This window comes from Thermobia domestica, chromosome 3 (assembly GCF_964235325.1).
Source record: "Thermobia domestica chromosome 3, izTheDome1.hap1.1, whole genome shotgun sequence".
Taxonomy (NCBI): domain Eukaryota; kingdom Metazoa; phylum Arthropoda; class Insecta; order Zygentoma; family Lepismatidae; genus Thermobia; species Thermobia domestica.
This window is the reverse complement of record NC_137456.1, coordinates 55,609,598-55,625,455: the sequence shown is the minus strand read 5'-3', so window position 1 is coordinate 55,625,455 and position 15,858 is coordinate 55,609,598. Positions and strand designations below refer to the sequence as shown.

General features: G+C 35.8%; 1 protein-coding gene across 13 annotated transcripts in view; it reads left to right on the top strand.

The window, feature by feature from the left end:
• The first annotated feature begins 249 nt into the window (after positions 1–249).
• The window catches only part of Rbfox1 (RNA-binding Fox protein 1), a 1,063,832-nt gene continuing 1,048,223 nt past the window's right edge, over positions 250–15,858 (top strand). For 5 of the 13 annotated variants that reach the window (XM_081750842.1, XM_081750841.1, XM_081750843.1 and 2 more), the window contains exon 1: positions 252–700. In XM_081750842.1, the coding sequence (XP_081606968.1) occupies positions 575–700 (126 nt within the window). In that variant the 5' untranslated portion in view covers positions 252–574. Of the gene's footprint in view, positions 701–15,858 lie in introns of all 13 variants that reach the window. The other 8 variants (XM_081750847.1, XM_081750844.1, XM_081750849.1 and 5 more) reach the window with 5 other exon arrangements.

The window sequence follows — 15,858 nt, the reverse complement described above, 5'->3', positions numbered from 1 at the left end:
TATTAGACTGAGGCTTAATTTTAAAATATATTTTGCACTATATACCTTAATTATCATTTATTATATATTTACAATAAGTACAAATTAATTAATTTAAGAGAAACTAAAATGTTTATATTGCAAAGTACATGCAGTGTTTATTTTTAATTCATAAATTCTTCCGTGTCGACGAGGATTTTGCGTCCGTGGAATTTTGTGCTCCCCGAGCGAGGCTAGTTCCATGCTTTCATCCGGGTATCATTCTTTATTATTGCTTTTGCTTGCAAACTGTTGTACAAGGCCACTATAAGACGACGTTAATATTGGTTGATAGTTTTTATTTGCTTTATATTATTAGTGTGAAATTATACATCGGGCCAGTGACAATAGAATACCAGCATCAAGTTTGAGACCTGAATAGAAGCTGTGCATGATATAACGCTGAAAGGTAAGCATTCACAAAGTTGACTGTATCGTCAGTGGTAGCAGAATCGTGCAAACAGCGCAGAATCGTAGGATTCTGCCAGTCGGTGGTTGCTTTGCTCCGAATCGACGCCTGCTTGTGCGGTTGTTCGGAGAGGTGTCTGTGCTTGCAATGAACGGAGGGAGCGTAGAGCAAGGAATCCAAACCAATAGAAGTGAAATGTCTGTGAAATCTGAAGTCCTGGACACTCTGAATATGGTGAACGGTCAAGCTTGTGCCCCCGGAACCGGCCAAACGGTAAGCAAGATCATTCGTCGAATTCTTATTTCCCTCTTAAATAGCGATGTGATCCTCTTGTGAAATTCTTGGCGATGTTGTGTCGTTCGTTGTAGTTTCGAGTCTCGGGTGACAGCTACTTCCGTCAACGTCTATTATGTTTCTGTATTGTTTGGGAAATAAGACCCATTAGTTCGTAAAAGCTCGTAAATTTCACCGGCAACTCCATGCTACCTCTTTCAGTGATACCAAGAATACTCAAATCGATAATACATTCCCTTATTTATGTAGGGTTAGAGCGATGCTGTTGTGGTATTTTTTAAAGATAACTATACATTTTTTTTAAAGAAATAGAAACGATGTGGTCATCAAAAACAAGCTGTTTTGGAAGGTTAATGCGATTACTAAAAAGTGAAACATGACTTTCCGGTCTCGTTGTTATTTGTAATAGACGGCAAAGAAAACGCCGATTCATGGAAAGAAGTATACACACGTCAATCTCCTCGCATTCTATAGAATTTTGTGCACTGTGTACCGACAGCTAAACGATGCTACTCATTTTGAACAAGTACAGTGCAAATAGATTTTTTTTTTTTAAAAAAAGAGTAAACCAAACTTAGGGCTATAAAGTGAATGTGATTTACATAATCAATAAAAATCTAGGTTTAAAAAAAAAGACCAGATAAAATCACATATAGAATTGTTTTCGAATTAGTGTGTTATAGGTAGTATGTTGTGAAATAGTCATAACTGTAATGTAAACAAAAAGTGATCTATAGATGGTTTCCGTGTACATTATTGGTGCAAGTATAATTTTAGAATTGTGAGAATCTAAGATCAATATGAGCAGTAGCCTATTACAGTCCATACTGCACAGTAAGGGGTGTATTCATTACTCTTTGGCTGCTCTAGTGATGTCACATTAAGCCTATTGTGTGCTGTTCATATATGAATGCACCGAAAGTGACTCGGGAACTATAAGATTTAAATTAAATTTGCAGACCTTTTCTCAAGATATTGGGTGTACAAGGCCTATTGCTTTCTAAAGTAAAATATTCAAATTGGCACTTTTGTGTCAACGGTGAGGTTAGAGTATTTGGGAATTATTTTCGATAAATATAATAATAAACTAGATCTCCGTGTACAAGTGTTCAAAATCCTTTCTTTTCCATGTACAAGGGTTTGGATGCTTGTTAGTGGTAGAAGGAAGGCATTCTAAAGCCGAGCTGTTGTACGTTATGAAGCAATTTATTTTATTAATATTTGCATTTAGGCATATCAGCTGACAACTTTTAAATTCGGTAGATAGTTGTATACTCTGTAGATTAATAGAAACGATAAGCTACGTACGTGAAAGGAAATTGTAGCGTTGGAAAATTAGAAATAAAATAATAAGAATAAGACATGGGATCAAATTGGCATCCTGTGCTTCAGAAGGACCACTGGAGCCATGATGCTTGCGAAGTAAATGATTTTTTTTTTTTTTTTACCGACAGTGATGTAATACATGTTCATTAAGAGTTTATTTTTTAATATAATTTATGCAAATTATATATTTTTGAGAGTAGAGATTTGTGGCTCAGTAGTGGTCATGTTCTCGTCTGTAGTGCGCGAGGCCCGGGAGATCGATCTCTCGTCAGGAATACGTGTTCAGATTGCACTTTTTGAGCTGTCAGAGTGTCTATCGGTCACGGAAGTCAAGAAATTTAGCATTTGGGCACGATTTTTTTTTTATCTGTACAAATCTAAGTATAGACTGGATTTTTTTTTATATATAAAACGTCAAAATTCGCCACCAAAAATGTATATGGTCGGGCTTTAGACGCTACCAAATCGCAAGCAAAGCACGCCTTTGTATCCCATGCATAAAAGTTCGGCCCTATTCGCACCCAAATTTGCTCTTGAGAATGTTACTAAATTTTATGACTTGGGAAAGGAAAGGTCACGAAATTTCATTTTGGGATTTTAGTATACACCCTGGCTGTGCTTCACGTCCCACATAGGCAGCCACACTGTTGCCAGGAAACGTACAAACATGGAAAGTTATAGTCAACTTATATGGTCGTTAATTTTTTTTTTTGTCAATGTTAAAGAAAACTCTCATATTTTTTTTTTTCAATGTTGTATTACAAAAATTCCTCCAGTATTCTTAAATGTTGTTACGGCATCGTGCCCATTTGTCTCCCACATTGTTGTGTCACCAATTCTTTCATAATCATTCTCTTCCGTAAACCATCCGTCTACAAGGAATAACAGTGAAACATAAAACTAGAAATTTCATTTCTTAAATGTTTTATATAAATGTATCTCAGGTACAATATTTTAATTAAACGGAAATATCCGTTGGAAAATCTGTTTACCTTATGCTTCCATGTTGGCTACTTTAACCTAATATTTCTTTCCTCTCTGGGAACGTCATTAGCAGATTTTTAGTACTGTGTCACAGGATTCTTAAAGCTTCTGCGCCTACGAGGTCGCAATCTCTTTTGTCGATATGAACTCTCAAAAAGAATTACGCCTTTACATCTCCTGTTGTAGTAGTTACTCAGGGTGTCTATCGGTCACGAAATCAGAAAACGGTCAAGAAAGTCACGAAATTTAGCTTTTGGGTCACGATTTTTTTTAAACTTTACAAATGTAAGTACAGATTGGAAAATTTTGTTCTATGAAACGTCAAAATTCACCACCAAAAATGTTTATGGTCGGGTTTAGACGCTACCAAATCGCAACCAAAGTACGTTTCTATCGCATGGATGAAAATTCGACCTAATTCGCTCTTGAATATGTTAGGAAATTTTATGATTTGGTAAAGAAAAGGTTACGAAATTTCATTTTGGAATTTTAGTAGACACCCTGTACTGCTTTCGTTTAAGGATCAATCTGTACAGAGTATTCTGTAGAGGTAATTTCAGTTTTTGATCACCGGTATCCTTAATGTTTATGTGTGCAGTTACAGAGTCAGTTCGCTGACTTGTTAAAATCCATATTTATGCAGAATTCCACGCTATCTTTAATTTATTCATATAATGTGGTTGTCCCTCAATTCACTTTTTGGCTGTTGTAAACACTAATTTTGCTGGGAGATTGAACACTTACTTTGACAGTGTGAAGTATGTCACTAAGATATTTTTTTTCTAGCGAACTGAAGTTCTGCACTTTTTGTTTGTATCAAGTGAAGTTTATTTACAATTGAAATCGAAAATGAGGACAGTGTGACCAAATCCAATTTTTGAAGTTACGTAAATGATCTGAAAACATTTGCTGAGAATCTGCTTAGGGTTCCGTTGATAAGACCGCTATTATTCTTAATGATGAAGTTGTTCAAGCCGAAAACGATCCCTGTCATCTGATTTCGTTGAATTGATATGCTGAATTTCTCAGATATACTTTGATTTATAAAGAAACATTCCTCTTTTTGACTCGGAGGAAATGGTTTGTAATCTTGAGTTTTCATTAGCGTTAGAACTCAAAAGATCACGTCGTTCTAAAGCCTAAGCACCACACCCGCAAAAAATGTGCTTTGTATTTCATTAGTGTAGTGATGGTGGGAACCTAGTAGCGTAACGCGCCCATAGATTCTAAGATTCTGCCCTAGATCATGGGATCTTGTGGACAGCTTCGTATCATGTGTTCTGTCGATGTCTTTAATGTGCTGAGAAATAGACATAAAAAAAATACTTAAGTTTCTTATTTCATTTTCATCATGTATGCAAGAGATTGAGTGCAAATTGTAATTGACGATATAAGAATCAAATGTACGCGAGTGCATTTTCTCCTATACTTGCGATATGAATAACTTTTTTAAAATTGTATTTGCCGCTCTAAATTCTGAGGGAAAGTTTCATGTTCTTTCAGCGATGATTTCCTGAGAATTAATCAGTTGGAAGATAACTTTTGGTACTAAATAGTGAATTGCATTCCCTCTAAGTCAAAGAAAATTTGATTTATCGATTCATTCCGAAGTTATTGACGAGGTAACATATAGGTTTACGTGTACCTATTTTTTGCTGATGAGTGTACAATTATCAATACGAGAGGCTTGTTCTCAATACCCATCCATCCACATTGAGATATACTGCTTTTTATTTATTTATTTTCATTGTTTACAATACTGGGGTTGTACATTGGTATTTGTTAGTCTGTCTGGTAGACAACGACCTTTAATATATGAACTGTTGAAAAACAGAGCCATACACGAGCATTTTTCATACTAATAGGAAAAATAACTTGGTAATTGGTTTATCGTTGTAAATTTTGTGGGAAGGCTTTAGTAAACATAATTGTTCCATTGAGACATTCTTGTTGTTAAAGAATCAACAAGATCTGTATTATAGATTTTGACTGCTCACCTTGTGTTGCGTAAATTATATGTTTATGCTTGATGATAATTTTGGTTGGGCTTTTAGCGGTCAGTTCTTTCCTAAAATGTAAATCAAACACAAACGTATTTAGTATTTCTGTATGTATTTTGTGTCTTGCAACAAAATGCCTTTTATTTGAAAAGCATCTGAAATAAACTTATCACTTATATATTTATTTATTTATGTATTCGAAATGTATTTAACATGTTGTAAATGTAAAAATGTCAAATTTCGAAATAAATGTATTTATCAGTGGTGTAAGTTTGCTTTAAGTGCTCGTCAAACTATAGACGGACGTTTCGTTTCAAGAAATACAAGATTTACAAGAAGATACAATGAGTTTTTGGTTTAACTAGTTCAGGAAAAAATTGACCAGTAGGAGTTTGATGCTTAGTCAACCAAAATTATCATCAACTATATATGTAATTTACGCAACACAAGCAAAGCAATCAAATTCTTTATTATATTTTGAAATTGTTAAAGATAGAGAAGTTTACGTATGTTTTCCATTGGCAATATATGTACTGATTCACTCTTGTTCTCGGATTAACACATTTTTACTTAAAAGAAGAAACAATATACATAACTGAGGATAGAAAAATAAATTGCGTTGTATCTGTTGGTAGGTAAATTCTTTGTTTCATACAGTTATAGTGGTGAGAGGCTTGAATAAATTCGAATCTGTCATAACTTGTCAATTTATCGTGAGTGAGATTTTTTCTTACTTTAAATTTCTAACCAGAGGATTTGTAGGATGACATCTTAAATTACTTTAGGTTGTATGAGGGGTTCGGAGTACTAAGAACAACCTCAACAAAGTTTATTATTATTATTTTAATACATGAAAATGGTCTTCCTACGTTCCCCACTGAGGTGAACACACCCGAGTAGATCTTTGTATTTCGGTAGGAAGGCCAGGAAAGGCCACAGTGGCCAGGGAAAGATCTGGACGTACAGTCAAACGTTGGGGTTATTCTTATCTATTTCAAGTTATTGATAATTTTTTTTTTGGTACGTACTAAAATTCACTATAGGAAGAAAGGGAATAAACTTTGTTATTATTCCGCCTCCGTTTCTTAACCCCACCCCCGAATATTTCAGTTTTGCTCAGTGGTATTATTCTAATTTTTTAACAAGCGGTTATCTATATCTATCTATCTATCTATCTATCTATATATATATATATATATATATATATATATATATATACAGAGAGAGAGAGAGAGAGAGAGGGAGAGAGATGGATAGATACAACTCTCTTAGAAAATAAAGAAACAAACCATAAAAGGTAAACAAAAGCAAATTTTTACTGGATACCACATGTGACAAGTAGATACCTATACAGCATCCTAATACAAGGTGGTGCGAGGAAATTAGGTGGCACTACGAAAATCTTGGAAACGATTATCCAAAATAGATGGTTGTCAAAAAGTATTGGGAAGACCTTAATCCAACAGTAGATCGACAAGTGTTGATAATGGTGTGTATGTGTTTCAGATATAAATAACCTTCATCACTACACTCATATGTTCCCAGTTCTCATTCTTGATATCTGAGCATTTGAGATTAAGAAAAAGTGATTATACCGTAGATCATATGTTTAACCCTTAACCCTGTAGGTATAAGAATTTCTAAAAGCAAAGAGAGTTGAAAACTAAATTTTACTGTTCCGGGTATATCTGAGTCAAATTAATTGTTATACCTGGGTATAACAAATGGTAGTGCGAAGTCGAAATACGGGATTTTAACAACCTGTTCTATCGAACTTTCTGAATAGCACTACTGGTTCTTCTTAAGTCAGCAGTCTTTCATTGGTTTGACGCACCTTCTCCCTATCCCGAGTTCGATTTTTCGTTTCCATATACTTTTTCTTCCTACATCTTTTATTATTTGGTCTGTATATTTTAATCGCGGAGTTTCTCTGGGTATTTTTCCTTGTGCCATTACGTTCATAGCTAATAGTATTATCTCTCTATGTCTCATAATGGGTCCAATCATCCTATCTTTTTTTTTTTTTTAATAGTCTTCTGTGTATTCCTTTCTTCTTCTACCATTTCCATTAATCCCCTTTTCATTTATTTCCTCATCCATCCGTCTAATTTTTCAGTTTTCTAAGAAATACATTCTTAGTTTTTCACATCACCAGGGATTGAACCAGGGACCATTGATATCAGGGGCGAGCGCAATAATCTAGTAAGGATAAAATAATAAAGGTTTGGGTTCCTCTTTAAGCTTATGTGACCCCTTCCAGCATAACCTGGTTGTTGTATAATAACACCATGGCAAAACAAACTTATTTCTGTCCATATGTGATATAAATACATAGAGCAAATTATTATTTAAAAAAAAAAACTGGTTTAGACTGGCAACATGTATGTGGGTTCCTTCATTCTAAAGATTTTCTATATACTTTCCAAGCAAAATCATCTTCATAAGTTTTGATGCTCTCTGTCTTTTTTTTTTTTTTTTTTTTTTTTTTTCAATGTCTTGAATTACTCTGTTGGGCTTGCAATATGTTTGTGGTTCTTTCATTCTGTGCTGGGGAAACTTTAGCTAAAGCTTCTCCATACGATTTCGAAGCAAGAAGTTCTTCATAAAGAAAAGAAAGGAAACTAACTACATAATTAGCAGTCTAGCAACTCGGAAGACGTTGAAGAAGATGGCCAGAGAGCATCGAAACAATATAGAAAAGTTTTTGCTCCGCGGATACACAATCAAATCTTTTAAGGTCCCGCGATTATGTACTGAGGCGAAAAGATACGATGATGATGATGAGATTGATGATGATGGTGGAATGAAGAAAGTAGGATGAAACAAGATCCCGAAAAAAAACCTATGCAGATGATGTTTGCCCTCCATAAAGTTTACTTGTCGCGAACTGGGATTGAACCAGTAACCCCACGCACGAGAGATGAGCGCTCCACCCCCAAGCTACCATGACCCCAATTAAATTATTGTGATGCACAGATAGGGCAATACGGATCTCATTGTCTTCAGCATGCAAGAGAACGTCAGAAATAGAAACCCAGGTAATGACAGTTGCTGAATCATTTACGTTGTTATTTGAATAGGAAATTTAATTTGTGAACTTGGAAGAGATAATTTCTAAAGCAGTATGATTATGTGTATGGATTTTTAACTGGTTGAAATTTAAACGTAGAAAAGAATAAGTGTTATGTAAATTTGGAACTTTATATACAGTTAATTATCGTTTAAATCTTTATCGGTATATAATTTTAGAAGCAAATACACGCGGATTAGTTGAAGGTATCATTGGAGCTTCTGAACAGGCAATATTGGTGGTATATTGATTAAAATAATGAATAATCATCATCATAGGTATTCTACCATTATTGGCAGGTCACTTGCTTCAACTGGGAAGCTTCCATACTCCATGATCTAACCTCTTCGTCTTCAAAATAATAAGTAAACATAAATTTTTGTTACTAACAGTAAGAATAAATTAACAAAATTGACCAAAACGATTGCTATGTATTAATGATAATGTGTGTTACGGTTTGGGTAATTTAGCATTGCCTTCATCCATATGCGGCTCAGTATTTGGTTTAATGGGTGCAACTGCATCCACTTTGACTCCAGTCTTCATGTTCCCTGCAAAGATTCATTCCGTTTTGAATATCTATTCTTTTGTCTGGCTTATGGTGCTCCATCATATTGAGTTTCGCAGATATTGAAGTATATTTAAGGCCATGTTTCTATTCAACAGAAGAATGTTGTTTTTAAAAGTCTCTTGCACTTATGATGCGTAACCAATTTGCATTGTGAAACATGTACTCTTGCACAGTTAGATTTTCTAAGAGATTTTCTTAGATACATCCATACTTCACAGAAACTTGTATCCATGTGTACAGTTTGTTGTGTGCATAAACGTTTTGTGCTAGTATTTTTGTTTTACTCTGTCTAATCTGTCGCCAACCTGCATCCACATTACCAAACTTCTGCATCCATTACTATCTTTATCAGACACATTTTTTGGATGTAGTATTAAGACAGTTCTGATGAAGGCAGTGGTATATTATCGAAATTAAAACAATTAATGTCTAGTTACTTCTTTGGTCAGATTTTGTTCGTTATTCTTAGGTATAGATAGATCAGAAAGCTATAAACAGTAATCTTTGTAATACTAAATGAGAGTTACAAATACTACATATCATAGGACAGAACAAAAAATCATAGTAAGATTGCTTGAATGTATCATATATGGACGATGCTGCGGATGCCTACTGCTATATTTTCTTCAATATTGTCAGTAAAATTTGTTGATGCACAATAAGTTACAGTGAAATTCATAATAACTGCAATTATGATACCACAGATTTGCTTTTTTTTCCAATATTGACGTGATATTCCCGTTCAATAATAAGTGTTGTGTTGCTGTTTCGGAGCTAATTGGGAGCATATATGCAGATGTTCAGATTTATGGTCCAATTTCAGATCAATTAAACCTATACTTCAAATTGCATAGTGTTATGTAGATTGACATAAAAAGAAGGAGATAATTGCAGTCTGACAAAGGTTACCTCGAATACACAGTTCTTGGATGACATACACTTTTAGCCAGGCCGGTAGCCAGCCCAAAATTGTACGGGGGGCCGACCCAACTATATTATAGCTCATTTTCAAGCCTGCCGTGAAAATTTTAGGGAGCGGCCCCCCTAGACCCCCCTGGATACGGGCCTGCGTCTAGCCAAATTCATATAGTCGAGCAGAATGTCCGGAGGAATGAAATCCACCATCTTGAGAAGTACATCCCTTACAGGCACTGGGCATACATCTCTTGTCTTTCCACGTTTTTCAGGCTGCTGGAAACGTGTTGTTGGACTATGAGGGTGCGTGAACCAGTTGTCTTAGAAGTAATTCCCCGGTCCGTATTCATAAATTTATTTTTCTTATTCAAATACAACAAATGCAACATCGCTTTCTTCTCCAGCAGATCAACCGAAATACCACTCTCAACTAGAAGGACTTGGGTAGCTTTAATGGGATTGTGCTTCCTTTAAAGCCGCCTGAGGATGATGTGGCCGCGCAACTTTACAAAAATATTCGATCGTAAGATTTTATTGTAGTTCAGTTTTTTGAAGTATTTCGTGAGTATAGAAATAACGTTAAAAATGAATATGTCGTAACACACAGCCACACAGTGGAAATTCGTTATTATTTGTGTGTGTCATTCGTCGTTGATTGAATATCGGAACGAGAATGAAGAATGGCTTTTCTGCAATTTATTCAGTTTTAGCTAATAGTTATTATTATTATTATTATTATTATTATTATTATTATTATTATTATTATCTGGTTCGATTTGATTCAATTTTTTTCTCCCAATATTGATGGATTTATTAGGTTCTACTCTATTCAGTTGCCAGATTCCAATTTTTCATTTATAAACAGTTTGATAGTGTGGACATTTTTAAGTAGCTTGTAATATTGAAAAGCATTCATGTTTGTCCTTGTCTGAAATGTTTTGTAAAAAAAAAAAAAAAAAAAAGTCCGCTATTGTGTGTGTGAATTTATTGCAAAAGGCACGTTTCCGCATTAAAAATGATGTAGTAGCTTTGAAATCTTGTGTTAATATTTATGAAACTACGCTGAAAATACCATTAGCATCAGAGTATTGCTAGGCCGGTGATCAGTAGTTCGTTTCATTTTGCCAGCTTTAGATACACCTACATCATCAGCTTCATACAACATACACCTACAAAGCATTATATGTATATAAAAAAAAGTAACAAGTTTTTAATTGTGGCTCGTATGAAGGATTGAAAATAAAACGTTATTTTGTTCACTGAATCTGCTTTATTTTTTACATATAAAGGAAAAACTAGTTCACGAGATATATTTTGATTTAGTTGGAAGATTATGGAGTTGCGAAACCTGGTAAATGTTTTGTATTATTGTTAGGAAGTAATTTGTTTACTTAGTTTCGTTTTCTGTTAAGCTTTTATTATTATATGTTTTCTTTCCTTTCGTCGTTCACCTCTGGTGCTTGGGGTCCCGGGTTCGATCCCAGCCCCCGCCAAGTGAAATGTGGTGGACAAACACCGTGCTCGTGGGTTTTCTCGGGGTTCTCCCCTTTCCTCCCACTTTCTTCATTCCACCATTTCACTCATCTCTCATCATCACCGTCTCCTTTAGCCTTACCGGCATAGCCGTGGGACGTAAAACTCAAAGATTTCACTTTTTCTTTCCTTTCGTTGATGTTGTGAAAGCAAGCTAGCGTTATGTAATAGAAACAATCATAAAATATGCGCTACAGTAGAATCCCGAAAACTCTGCACTCGATAACCGGCAGTCCGGATAAATTCGGCCACATCCTGGCAGGGCGAGAAAACTCCGCGTGCAAACTCGTTCAAGTGTTTTTCTGTGGTCTATCTTACCAGGTAAACTTACTGCACAGTGTGTATTTATTATTTTCATTTTGATGTATATTAAAGGCTCTATGCCTTAATAAACTACGTACTTTTCCTTTGTTTAAGGGTAATTGGGCAGTTTATTCTCTGTTGTATTCTCAAGCAACCAATACATCCAAGTACAGTACTTTATTTTCAGAGGAAATACTCGTACTTATCAACGGCGCCGACTTTCCAAAATTTATGTGGGTGCATTTCAATGCCGGGACGTGTTAGCCTGTATGTTTTTAAGGGAAGTATCGATATTTCATTGATCTATTTTTAGTTAAAATGAACACTGCATGAAGTACTATGCTGTGATAAGGTAAAATATACCAGCACTGTAAGGATAAGTTGGTACTGCCCTGGAACTAGTCCAAACAAACAAAAAAACTTGTGGGTGCGCCGCATCCACAAAATTATTTATGTGAGTGCTGGAGCCCCGTAGCACCCACGTTGTCGGCGCGCATGGTACTTATTCTTTTTTAAGCCGATTCCCGATGATCCGGCGTTTTCACAAACTCGGACACCGTACGGTTCACGTTAGGCCAAGTTTTCGGTAATCTATTGTACTACATCTGAAAAATTGCACATGAGAATTAACACTCATTCATAAAATTCTGATCACTCATAGGGGTCTATGAGATCTACCGTTTGGTATATATCTTATTTCATATTTGGACATTTTTTTTTTTTCGTTAAACGCTAATAACATTGGAGAATTAGAAAATGTATGACTTGGTTGTAATATTTTGCACAGCCCTGCTATGACACAGTGGTAGAGCACTCACCTTTGGAGCGTGAAGTCCCTGGTTCGATCTCAGCTTCTGATAAATGGGCTTTGTGTTGGGCAGACACCATGTGGAGGGTTTTCTCGGGGCTCTACCGTTTGCAGCTTCATTCCACTGTTATCTCATCACCCTCTTCCTTTGCCCCGGTTCATAAACATGGAGCATTAAAATTCAACATACCGGGTGTCCATAAATATTTATCCTGATAACAAAACAAAGTAACTCTTAATTGAATACAATAAATGTAACATTCGTTATACCAGATATGCTTCCACTCATTAATTTTGAAGAATATACGAACATTTAAGCTGTGACCTAAACTTTCGCTACATAGTAATCGGGCAATTTTTACAGACGTTATAAGGACCGAGTAAAATTACCCTTTTAATATATATATATATATATATATATATATATATATATATATACCTAGTTATAAATACTGTCACAGAGTTTGGAGTGGGGCTGTAGGCATCCGGAGTGGCACAATTGCTGCCATCTGTGTATAAAGCGGAAGATGCATGTAGTGTGTGTTTGACTGTTCATGACATACGTTGATGTTGTACTGAGTTCTGATGGAGTGGGGCGATTACGAAAATCGTGTGGCAGTAATTGCACTACAGAAGGTCGGGAAGACAGCAGGTGAGATTTTCAACCTCCTAAAACCCCTACAAATCAGCAAGAGATTCGTATATCGCGCCATACAGCGATACACCGAGACTGGAACGTCAGCTGACCGCGCAAGGAGTGGCAGACCACGAACGGTACCAACTTCGCAGGTCCAGAAAGCAGTCGCAGCAAGAATTCGAAGAAATCCTATTCGAACACAAAGTGTGATGGCTGCTGAGATGAACATCAGCAGAAATTCCATGTCTCGTGTGCTCAGGAGTGACCTACATCTACGGGCGTATAAGAGGCGGACTGGTCACTTTCTGCCCCAAACATTAATGTCGCAGAGGGTCCTTAAATCAAAGAGACTGTTGCGGCGTTACGCCAACAATCTGCACAAAAAGATTCTGTTCACTGACGAAAAGGTGTTTACAATTGAGCAGGCGTACAACGCCCAAAATGACCGTATGTATGCCATGTCACATACTGCAGCTGCTGAGACATCTCCAAGGGTCCAGAGGGCACATCATCTTACCTCAGTGATGGTTTGGTGGGGACTGAGCTACTCAGGCACAACCCAGCTGCAATTTTGCGAACAAGGTGTTAAAACATCTGCCAAGGTGTACCAGGACACAGTGCTAACACCTGTAGTGAAACCACTGTCTGCTACCATGTTCCCTGGAGAAAGGTGGACCTTCCAGCAGGATTCCACTCCAAGCCACAAAGCGAAAACAGCCCAGGACTGGCTGGCACGGAACGTCTCCGACTTCATTTCTACCACTGATTGCCTTTCTAGCAGCCCGGACCTTAACCCGTTGGACTACAAACTTCTGCAGTCCTTCAGGCAAAGGTCTGCCATAAACGGCATCCATCTGTCAACAGTCTGAAACAATCCTTGACCTGAGCAGTGAACAATTTTCTCATGGACATGGTGTTTAATGCCATTGACCAGTGGCCGGACATACTTCCTGCCTGCATCAAGGCCAACGGGGGACATTTCGAAAAATGGTTCGTGCGTCAGGTGTAGAACATATCAATGTAAAAACATGATCAAAATAAATTGCCTTGGTGTTAATACTCCCTGTGTTATTCACATTCAAACTTGACAGTATTTATGATATAACTAAGTATATATATATATTGGTTATAATCAAAAAATATAGCTATCTCTGTGGTTAAGAAGAAACAAAAGCCCCTTTGCTTGCTGGTATTCTCTCAAACGCATTCTTAGCTTTTAAGAAGGTAATGGATTTGATTTTTTCTTCCCAAGAGAGAAAAGAACATTTGAGTTGTTTCGTAGTCGAACGTTGTCTTTCTATTCTTCGTAGCGATGCATCCATCCATTCATTACATAATCATTTTTCTTAGTAGTTTTGGTCAAAGACCTCTTCTGCTTCTGCCAGTTGGGATCTCATTATCTAAATAGTCGAACAATTGACCTTGTTTTGTCCAGTGTCAAGTGAACACGAGGACCATCAACTCTGCTTACTTCATATGCATTCTTCGTGCTCTGTCTCATTTGGTTGTCCCGGTTCATTACGAGCTTTTTGCTGTGCATTCTATTTCACGTCATTTGCTCTGGCTTCAAGCCCACTTCAAAGCAAAAGAAAAATGAGACTAGTTTTGCAAACACCTTCTGTAGTAAGAGGCATTTGTGAATGGAAAAATTGTGAAGTACTATCGTTTTTCTTTTTATTTTTTTTAAAGTTAATATTTATTTTTGAAATTCTCTTGATAAACCCATGGACTACCGAGGTATATCATGACTAGAGCCCGGATTTCCATGCACAAACAAACCCCGGGATATACATGCAAATATGCACGAAAAATATCTAAAATATGCATTTAAAATTTAACATTGAAATATACGCTAAGAAAATAAAATTTCAATTTCTAACAAAAATATCTTCTCTCGATGACCTCTGTTGCAATCGAAAGTGAATTTAACTAGGATTGTGAGCAAGAAACTCAAGGCTTCATTAAAAAAAAAAAAAAAATAAAAAAAAAATCTGCGTTTACAAAGTGATTCAGATCACTTTAAATATAACCTATTTCCTTGTGATATACGATGAAATATGCTAGTATGCAGCAATAAAACTTTGAAATATGCAGTATCCAGCAAAGTTTACAAAATATGCATGCACATGGAAATTCACTCAAATTATGCACTTATATGCGCTGTAATATTCGTCTCAAACGAATCCTTACCAGTCCGTCGGAAAGAAGAATATACTTTCCATACGTTTCTGCATGTTAATATAAACATGCATTTTGCAGATAAATCCGGGCTGTACTCATGACCCTTCTTAGCTCAAACATAGAAGAAATCAATTATTTTTTTTTTTTCTGATTTGCGTAATTTAATTTAAGCGGTCAGCAAAGTGCAGATGTTCATTTTGCAGATATATTTTGCCACTTGTTTCATAGCTGTGCTAGTACTTTTTTTCTATCATGGTAGGACTGCATCTCTTTTTTGTTTGCTATTTCATACTCCTGTTTGTAATAAATTAAATTTTTAATGCATTACTTATGGTTTATTTAAATGATAAAACACTATTAATATGCTTATGTTACTGTTGAAAGTTACTTTGTTTTGTAATGTTATACAATCCAAATCTTATTATTACAGTCGTTATGGAATAAAGCGTAACATTTATTTGATGTGTTATAGAATGCTTAGTTACCGTTGCCATCATAAATAACTTCTGGTCCACAACACTTTTATTAAATACAGGGTTCCTACTGATCAAGAAAGTCAGGGAAAATGGTGCAGGTCAGGGAAACTCAGGAAAATTTTATAAAACATATTTTTTCTAACATTAATTGTACATAACCAATTTCAGCTTAGCCAACCATGAATTATCACAGTATGGAACGTTGCTCAAATTTTTATGGATAGTAAGTGAAATGTACGTATGAGCAATTGATTATTATTTGTCTCAGTAGAATAAATGTTCTCATATGTAAATATTCACCGTTATTTATTCCGTATTTATATGTCAATGTCA